This window comes from Xyrauchen texanus, chromosome 20 (assembly GCF_025860055.1).
Source record: "Xyrauchen texanus isolate HMW12.3.18 chromosome 20, RBS_HiC_50CHRs, whole genome shotgun sequence".
In the NCBI taxonomy this organism is placed as follows: Eukaryota; Metazoa; Chordata; class Actinopteri; order Cypriniformes; family Catostomidae; genus Xyrauchen; species Xyrauchen texanus.
In genome coordinates this window covers 1,390,666-1,401,238 of record NC_068295.1, presented here as the reverse complement: position 1 = coordinate 1,401,238, position 10,573 = coordinate 1,390,666, and the positions used below count along the sequence as shown (strand labels likewise).

At 41.9% G+C, this 10,573-nt stretch overlaps 1 protein-coding gene across 1 annotated transcript in view; it reads right to left on the bottom strand.

The window, feature by feature from the left end:
- The window catches only part of LOC127660802 (gamma-aminobutyric acid receptor subunit pi-like), an 88,494-nt gene that overhangs the window by 14,691 nt on the left and 63,230 nt on the right, over positions 1 to 10,573 (bottom strand). The window contains exons 4-6 of the mRNA XM_052151227.1: positions 8,906 to 8,973; positions 4,586 to 4,802; positions 4,356 to 4,439 (exon numbers count right to left, since the gene is read on the bottom strand). Coding sequence (XP_052007187.1) covers positions 4,356 to 4,439; positions 4,586 to 4,802; positions 8,906 to 8,973 — 369 coding nt within the window. The remainder of the gene's footprint in view (positions 1 to 4,355; positions 4,440 to 4,585; positions 4,803 to 8,905; positions 8,974 to 10,573) is intronic.

Here is a 10,573-nt window from a genome sequence, read left to right as displayed (position 1 = left end):
ATAGGATGCTCCCTTGCTCCCTATTTAGTGCGTGACTTAACCTCCAGTGTGCTGTCTGTCTGCACTGGTCTTAGAACAGTTATAGAGAGCTATAGGATGCTCCCTTGCTCCCTATTTAGTGCATGACTTAACCTCCAGTGTGCTGTCTGTCTGCACTGGTCTCAGAACAGTTATAGGAGAGCTATAGGATGCTCCCTTGCTCCCTATTTAGTGCGTGACTTAACCTCCAGTGTGCTGTCTGTCTGCACTGGTCTCAGAACAGTTATAGAGAGCTATAGGATGCTCCCTTGCTCCCTATTTAGTGCATGACTTAACCTCCAGTGTGCCGTCTGTCTGCACTGGTCTCAGAACAGTTATAGGAGAGCTATAGGATGCTCCCTTGCTCCCTATTTAGTGCATGACTTAACCTCCAGTGTGCCGTCTATCTGCACTGGTCTCAGAACAGTTATAGGAGAGCTATAGGTTGCTCCCTTGCTCCCTATTTAGTGCATGACTTAACCTCCAGTGTGCTGTCTGTCTGCACTGGTCTCAGAACAGTTATAGGAGAGCTATAGGATGCTCCCTTGCTCCCTATTTAGTGCATGACTTAACCTCCAGTGTGCTGTCTGTCTGCACTGGTCTCAGAACAGTTATAGAAGAGCTATAGGATGCTCCCTTGCTCCCTATTTAGTGCATAACTTAACCTCCAGTGTGCTGTCTGTCTGCACTGATCTCAGAACAGTTATAGAAGAGCTATAGGATGCTCCCTTGCTCCCTATTTAGTGCATAACTTAACCTCCAGTGTGCTGTCTGTCTGCACTGATCTCAGAACAGTTTAAATGCTCCTTATTTTCATCATAAATCCTTATAAAGCCTCTGAAATGAAAACATTGTGTTATTGTCCACTATAGTGTGCATTGTATTTAGCAGTGTGGCATTTCGTGATAAATCACTCAAATTTAAAAAAAATGGCTACTCGGATGAAACTAGAGACTCTAATCTTTTGAATCAAACAGGTTTCAATGTAACAACTTAATGAGTTTTCTCACCAGATGTAGTTTTGCTGGAGTTTCTCCCAAAGACAAACTCCGCTGTGATCAGCGCCATGCACTGTGATTGAGACACATGACTCTGTACGTCGAGAGTTGAACTCTTTACTAACATCCCAGAGTGTCCTGAACTGAGATCAGTCACTTTAAATTAAATTAAGTTATGCATTGCTTACAGCGAAACCAAACTACAATCTCCATGCATGTGGACGCAGGGTCAGAGAAGCTTAATTAAACATTTCTGAATACGAGAATGCACGTGTCCCTTGTAAACGACCGCTTATGTTTCTTGTTTATTTATTTATTATCTTTATGTAAAAATAAAACAACTTTTGATTTTGGGAACATTTTAATTGAGATTCATCCATGTGATGCTGCTAGCAGCTTTCCATCATGCCATTTGAGAGACTCTGGATTGTGGGAGAAAAGACAGAGAGACAATGAAAGAGAGACAGAGAGTGAAAGAGAGAGAGAGAGAGATATTCCAGAACCTCCTCTATCCATCCCACTCATTTGAGCTTTTTGGACTTATATAAGCAAGAGCTGAAGATGTGGAAAAGATTCACATCCAAAACTCCAAGGAAACGGCATAAGAAAGAGAACATATGATAGAAAGACAGACAAGAAGACAAATAAAGCAAGAGGGAAAGATAAAGTCAGCAAGAACATAAAGCAGATATAGAGACAGCAAATGCAGTTTCCACAGGCAACAAAATTGACCCAAATCTAGCGGCTGTCACACACACACATCACGTCTTTGATTATGTTGCAGAGACTCTTCTCTCCCTGACACACACTCATACAGTGGCAAGAAAATGTATGTGAACCCTTTAGATTTAGCATGTTTTTTGCATGAATTGGTCATAAACTGTGATCTCATCTTCATCAAAGTCACAAGTATAGACAAACACAATGAGCTTAAACTAACAACACACAAACAATTATAATCATTCATGTCTTTATTGAACACAACCCATTAAATATCCACAGTGCTGTGGAAAAGTGAGCGAGTCAGGGGTTGGCAAACCTGGCATTCAATTAATGAAATAAGATTGTAGGTGTGGGTTAGAGCTACTTTGACTTATAAAAGGACTCAAACATTTTGAGTTTGATATTCACAAGAAGCATCTGCTGACGTGGACCAAGAGATCTCAGATGACCTACGATCAAGAATTGTTGCTTTGCATAAAGCTGGAAAGGGTTAGAAAGTTATCTGGAAGAGTTTAGATATTCTTCTGTCTACAGTTAGACAAACTGTCTATAAATGGAGATGATTTAGTACTATAGGTACTCTCTCTAGAAGTGGCCGTTAGATATTCATCTGTCCACAGTTAGACAAACTGTCTATAAATGGAGATGGTTTAGTACTATAGGTACTCTCTAGAAGTGGCCGTTAGATATACATCTGTGCACAGTTAGACAAACTGTCTATAAATGGTGGTGATTTAGTACTATAGTTACTCTCTCTAGAAGTGGCCGTTAGATATTCATCTGTCCACAGTTAGACGAACTGTCTATAAATGGAGGTAATTTAGTACTATAGATACTCTCTCTAGAAGTGGCCATTAGATATTCATCTGTCCACAGTTAGACAAACTGTCTATAAATGGTGGTGATTTAGTACTATAGTTACTCTCTCTAGAAGTGGCCGTTAGATATTCATCTGTCCACAGTTAGACGAACTGTCTATAAATGGAGATGATTTAGTACTATAGATACTCTCTCTAGAAGTGTCCGTCCAGTCAAGATGACTCAATGGGAACACTGCAGAATGCTCAATCAGGTACTGAAGAGCCCTTGAGTGACAGATAAAGATTTTAAGGAATCATTGGAACTGGTTAACATCTCTGTTCATGAGTCTATTATACGTTAAACATTAAACAGGAATGGTGTTCATGGCAGGACATCATGAAGGAAGCAGCTGCTTTCCAACAGAAACATTGCTACGTACATGAAGTTTGCCAAAGGCCACCTTGACACTCCACAACACCTCTAGGAAAATGTTTTGTGGACTGATGAAACTAAGGGTGAATTATTTGGGAAGAACATGCAACACTTTGTGCGGCCTAAAAAGCGGTACCGCATACCAACATGAAAGCGGTGGAGGGAGCATCATGATTTGGGGTTGCTTTGCTGCTTTGGGGCCTGGACCACTTGCCATCATCATGGGAAATATGGATTCCCAAGTTCATCAGGATATCCTACAGGACAATATCAGGATAGTCGTGCACCAGCTGAAGCTCAGCAGAAGTTGTGTGATGCAGCAGGACAATGACTCTAAACATCGAAGAAAATCCACTACAGAATGACTTCATAAAAAAGAAAATCCAGATTTTGGAGTGTCCCTGTCAGTCCTTTTCCCCATTTTTCTCCCAATTTGGCATGCCCAATTCCTAATGTGCTTTTAAGTCCAAGAGGTCGCATAGTGATTCGCCTCAATCTGGGTAACAGAGGACAAATCCCAACAGCATCCGTGTCTGAGACCGTCAACCCACGCTTCTTATCACGTGGCTTGTTGAGCATCCACGTACAACTCACCACATGCCCCACCAAGAACAAACCACATTATAGCGACCACAAGGATGTTACCCCATATGACTCTACCATCCCTAGCAACCAGGCCAACTTGGTTGCTCAGGAGACCTGACTGGAGTCACTCAGCACGCCCTGGGATTCAAACTAGCGAACTCCAGAGGTGGTTGCCAGCATCTTTACCACTGAGCTACCCGTTCAGACCAGACATCCTAAAAATATGTCTGAGCTGAATCAGTTCTGTAAGGAAGAACGACCCCAAATTCGGAAACGGAACCACTTGGTTGAGGTTATTGCTGCCAAAGGAGGATTGTCCAGTTATTAAATCCAAGGGTTCACTTACTTTTTCCACAGCACTGTGAATGTTTAATGAGATGTGTTCAATAAAGACATGAGCGATTATAATTGTGTGTGTTGTTAGTTTAAGCACATTATCTATACTTGTGACTTTGATGAAGATGAAGATCACATTTTATGACCAATTAATGAAGAAAACATGCTAAATCCAAAGGGTTCACATACTTTTCTTGACACTTTATATGTATATATGCTTTTTTTTTTTTTTTGCATTGACACTAATTGGGCTGTACGAGTGAGATTTAGTGTTTCATGTGCAACCACAACATGTTCTCATGAAATATAAAACAGTGTGGCTATGAACACTGTGCAGTTACACGAGTATGAATGTCACAAACAAGAACCCAGGAAAAAACAAACAAACACGTTAGCTTGTTGCCAGAGCAACACTTTTGGAAAGTTTATGATGGAAAATGGAGTATGCAGGAATTTTCTTACAGCTCTCCAGTTGCAGCGTGCACATCTGTTTGTCCATGGGGTATTTGGTGAGATCCATATTACAGGCGACGGTTGTCGTGATTCTACAGAAAAAACACAGATGGACAGATTAAACATGGCCATATGTAAACAGACTTGATTAAATATCTTCAGTATGCCACATTCAGCTTTAGATAAAAACATCTGCTAATTGAATCAAAATAAGTGTAGATCATCTGTGCACATCTCACGGAGTGCATACAGAACCGTTCCGTTGGGAAAGATCCGGATCAGTCGGTTCTCTACTGTGATGTCATGGAGGAAGGACTTCTTAGAGTCCACGATGAAGGTGTCTGGAACCCACAGCAGTTCAACGAGCCGCCCGTCCAGACTCAAACTCTTATTGCCTTCAAACACCAGCCTCTCATCTGTCCAGCGCTGCCGCAGGAAGATCGTAGCTGTGTAGTCCTGAGCACAACATCCAGCCCATGAACAACAGAGATTGCTTGATGATGACTCAAGCGACAAACATACGTCTGTGCAAAACTGTGCAAAACCAAAAACATATTAATGTGGATGGGGCCCTGTTCTGCATTAAATCATTTACATCCTGTCAAACATACTGTAATTACCCGATGGCAATTCAAATTCTGTCAAATATTTTAAGTGGGGGTCTGGGTATCTCAACTAGTATTGAGGCTGACTATCACCCCTGGAGTCGTAAGTTTGAATCCAGGGCAAGTTGAGTGACTCCAGCCAGGTCTCCTAAGCAACAAAATTGGCCCGGTTGCTAAGGAGGATAGAGTCACATGGGGGTAAGCTAAAAACACACATGAGTCCGCTAAAAACAAACATGAGTCCTGCTAAAAACACACATGAGTCCGCTAAAACAAACATGAGTCCGCTAAAACACACATGAGTCCGCTAAAAACACACATGAGTCCCGCTAAAAACAAACATGAGTCCTGCTAAAAACACACATGTGTCCGCTAAAAACACACATGAGTCCGCTAAAAACACGCATGAGTCCCACTAAAAACAAACATGAGTCCGCTAAAAACACACATGAGTCCGCTAAAAACACGCATGAGTCCGCTAAAACACGCATGAGTCCCACTAAAAACAAACATGAGTCCGCTAAAAACACGCATGAGTCCGCTAAAACACGCATGAGTCCCACTAAAAACACACATGAGTCCGCTAAAAACACACATGAGTCCCACTAAAAACACACATGAGTCCCACTAAAAACACACATGAGTCCGCTAAAAACACACATGAGTCCCACTAAAAACAAACACGAGTCCGCTAAAAACACGCATGAGTCCGCTAAAACACACATGAGTCCCGCTAAAAACAAACACGAGTCCGCTAAAAACACGCATGAGTCCCACTAATGCATGAGTCCAGCTAAAAACACACATGAGTCCCACTAAAAACAAACACAAGTCCCGCTAAAACACGCATGAGTCCCGCTAAAAACACACATGAGTCCCCACTAAAAACACACATGAGTCCCACTAAAAACACACATGAGTCCCCACTAAAAACACACGAGTCCGCTAAAAACACACATGAGTCCCACTAAAAACACACATGAGTCCCCACTAAAAATACGCATGAGTCCGCTAAAACACACATGAGTCCCGCTAAAAACAAACACGAGTCCGCTGAAAACACATGAGTCCCACTAATGCATGAGTCCAGCTAAAAACACACATGAGTCCCACTAAAACAAACACAAGTCCGCTAAAACACGCATGTGTCCCGCTAAAAACACACATGAGTCCCCACTAAAAACACACATGAGTCCCACTAAAAACACACATGAGTCCCCACTAAAAACACACATGAGTCCCACTAAAAACACACATGAGTCCCCACTAAAAACACACGAGTCCCCACTAAAAACACACGAGTCCCGCTAAAAACACACATGAGTCCCACTAAAAACACACATGAGTCCCCACTAAAAACACACATGAGTCCCGCTAAAAACACACATGAGTCCCACTAAAAACACACGAGTCCCCACTAAAAACACACATGAGTCCCGCTAAAAACACACTTGAGTCCCACTAAAAACAAACACGAGTCCCGCTAAAAACACGCATGAGTCCCGCTAAAAACACGCATGAGTCCCGCTAAAAACACGCATGAGTCCCCACTAAAAACACACATGAGTCCCGCTAAAAATACACATGAGTCCCGCTAAAAACACACATGAGTCCCCACTAAAAACACACATGAGTCCCACTAAAAACAAACACGAGTCCCGCTAAAAACACGCAGGAGTCCCGCTAAAAACACACATGAGTCCCGCTAAAAACAAACACGAGTCCCGCTAAAAACACGCATGAGTCCCACTAATGCATGAGTCCAGCTAAAAACACACATGAGTCCCACTAAAAACAAACACAAGTCCCGCTAAAAACACGCATGAGTCCCGCTAAAAACACACATGAGTCCCCACTAAAAACACACATGAGTCCCACTAAAAACACACATGAGTCCCCACTAAAAACACACGAGTCCCGCTAAAAACACACATGAGTCCCACTAAAAACACACATGAGTCCCCACTAAAAACACGCATGAGTCCCGCTAAAAACACACATGAGTCCCGCTAAAAACAAACACGAGTCCCGCTGAAAACACGCATGAGTCCCACTAATGCATGAGTCCAGCTAAAAACACACATGAGTCCCACTAAAAACAAACACAAGTCCCGCTAAAAACACGCATGTGTCCCGCTAAAAACAAACATGAGTCCCCACTAAAAACATACATGAGTCCCACTAAAAACACACATGAGTCCCCACTAAAAACACACATGAGTCCCACTAAAAACACACATGAGTCCCCACTAAAAACACACGAGTCCCCACTAAAAACACACGAGTCCCGCTAAAAACACACATGAGTCCCACTAAAAACACACATGAGTCCCCACTAAAAACACACATGAGTCCCGCTAAAAACACACATGAGTCCCACTAAAAACACACATGAGTCCCCACTAAAAACACACATGAGTCCCACTAAAAACACACATGAGTCCCGCTAAAAACACACATGAGTCCCACTAAAAACACACATGAGTCCCACTAAAAACACACATGAGTCCCACTAAAAACACACATGAGTCCCCACTAAAAACACACATGAGTCCCGCTAAAAACACACTTGAGTCCCACTAAAAACAAACACGAGTCCCGCTAAAAACACACATGAGTCCCCACTAAAAACACACATGAGTCCCCACTAAAAACACACATGAGTCCCACTAAAAACACACATGAGTCCCGCTAAAAACACACATGAGTCCCACTAAAAACACACATGAGTCCCACTAAAAACACACATGAGTCCCACTAAAAACACACATGAGTCCCCACTAAAAACACACGAGTCCCGCTAAAAACACACTTGAGTCCCACTAAAAACAAACACGAGTCCCGCTAAAAACACGCATGAGTCCCGCTAAAAACACGCATGAGTCCCGCTAAAAACACGCATGAGTCCCCACTAAAAACACACATGAGTCCCGCTAAAAACACACATGAGTCCCGCTAAAAACACACATGAGTCCCCACTAAAAACACACATGAGTCCCGCTAAAAACACACATGAGTCCCCACTAAAAACACACGAGTCCCGCTAAAAACACACATGAGTCCCACTAAAAACACACATGAGTCCCGCTAAAAACACACATGAGTCCCGCTAAAAACACACATGAGTCCCGCTAAAAACACACATGAGTCCCCACTAAAAACACACGAGTCCCGCTAAAAACACGCATGTGTCCCACTAAAAACACACATGAGTCCCCACTAAAAACACACATGAGTCCCACTAAAAACACACATGAGTCCCACTAAAAACACACATGAGTCCCCACTAAAAACACACATGAGTCCCGCTAAAAACACACATGAGTCCCACTAAAAACACACATGAGTCCCACTAAAAACACACATGAGTCCCACTAAAAACACACATGAGTCCCACTAAAAACACACACGAGTCCCGCTAAAAACACGCATGTGTCCCACTAAAAACACACATGAGTCCCCACTAAAAACACACATGAGTCCTCACTAAAAACACACATGAGTCCCACTAAAAACACACATGAGTCCCGCTAAAAACACACATGAGTCCCACTAAAAACACACATGAGTCCCACTAAAAACACACATGAGTCCCGCTAAAAACACACATGAGTCCCGCTAAAAACGTAATTTGACATCTTCAACCAAATTAACACGATAATATTGTGAATATTCGATATATCGCCCATCCCTAGTTCTGAGTGGTTTATAGAGCATTGCTATGTGGAAGCGAGGCGGTTAAATGATTTATGGGAATTGTTTATGTCCGTATAGCTCAAACGGCGCAGGACATGTAACAGGCCAAATCACAAACCTTTAGTATGAACAACAGTAACAATGCTCACTAATGCACACTATTGAACATTCCTGTAATTGCACAAACCATTAACATGTATAAAACATTTTCATATATGATCATCATTATGATGCATGGGGTTTTATAGTGTTTCTCACCATGTTGATTTCTGATATTGTATCGATGCTGGCGATGTCCAAACTCATGCCTACTGTAACGGGACCATCTATAGGAAAAAGAGGGAGAAATTCATGTAAATATATTTTATTTTGTGTGTGTTCAGCAGCAGTAAAATGTGACAAAGTGCTGAAAAACAAAACTGCAATCAGAAGCATCCAAAGATGCAAATTATACAGCATCAATAGCGGTTCACTTTCGTTCACTTTCACTTAGTTTATACCAATTGTGAACCGTACTGGAGTTCAGAAAAGCACTTGAACACCACCGAACACACCAAACTCTGACCAAAGGCAGTTTGTGAAAGCTGCTTTAGTGACTCGTTTGATCATTTGATATACATTAATATTTATAGATAAGTTATTGCCCCCTTAAAAGCTTCAATGTAGTTACCTACTTTATGAGTAACTTGCAGTGTGGCTCCTACTCTTTCAAATGGGTAGTTTGATTTAGAGGAGCTTCCACAAAACTGTTGTGTTCAAGATAAGGAGTCGAGAATGAACTGATGTTGTAGAGACATTGAAAGTTGAATGAAGGATTGCATAAGGTGTGATTTTGGAAATACAGTGTACATCTTCCTCGACCATCCGAGAAGACAGACAGAGACCAGACTGACTGTGTCTAAACATTGACATGTATCAATCATTTACAATAAGAGCAACAGGAGACAGAACAGGTGTACTGAAGATAGAAAGAGAAAGCAATGGAGTTATTGAGTTTGTCTGACCTTGAGTCAGCTTCTTTGTGCATATATTCCTCAGTTTAATTCTTGAAGTCAACATGAAATCAGAAATCATTCTATTAAACCTTCTTGACACATGTTCTTGGCCTTACTGTGCATGATTCATCAAAGAAGAGAAAAAGACTTGTCTTTAGTGTCTTAGTCCAAATATAATAAATGGTCTGCACTTATACAGCACCTTTTTAACCTTATCGGTATTCAAAGTGTTTTACACTGTGACTTATTCACCCATTCACACCCATTCATACACCAATGATGGCAGAGCTGCTATGTAAGGTGCTAGCCTGCCATTGGGAGCAACTTGGGGTTCAGTGTCTTACCCAAGGACACTTCGGCATGTGGAGTCATGTGGGCCAGGAATCGAACCACCAACCCTGCGATTAGTGACCGACCCGCTCTACCACCTGAGCCACAGCCACCTCTGAAACAACTTTCCTTTTGGCTGATGTCATCAAGCCATAGGGATGGGAATCTTAATACAGTGTGAGTGTACGGTTATGTGCATCTTCGTGATTTCTGAGTGGCTTTCACTTCCTTTATAACTGCGGATAACACTGTGGCTAAAATGAGCTTAATCATATTTTAAAAAGATCCTGCTAACCGTCAATCGTCGGTGTGGTGGAAAATAAAGGAACAGGGTTGCATTCGATGAAGTCTCAAAGGCCTTCAAATTCCCATTCAAAGAGGAATCGTGTTATATGTGCCAGTGGGATGTGAATATATGGAGTAAAATGAAGCTCCTTCAATCAATACATTTTCAAAGGAAAATTTAAAGGACTAAAGCCTCATTCGCCCTTCTCATGCGGACATACTGCACATACTGTATAGAGAGACACTGACATGAATACACTAATAGTTTTTTTAATACCGAATTTTAGCATATGGATTTGTGCTTGTATTCCGGTTT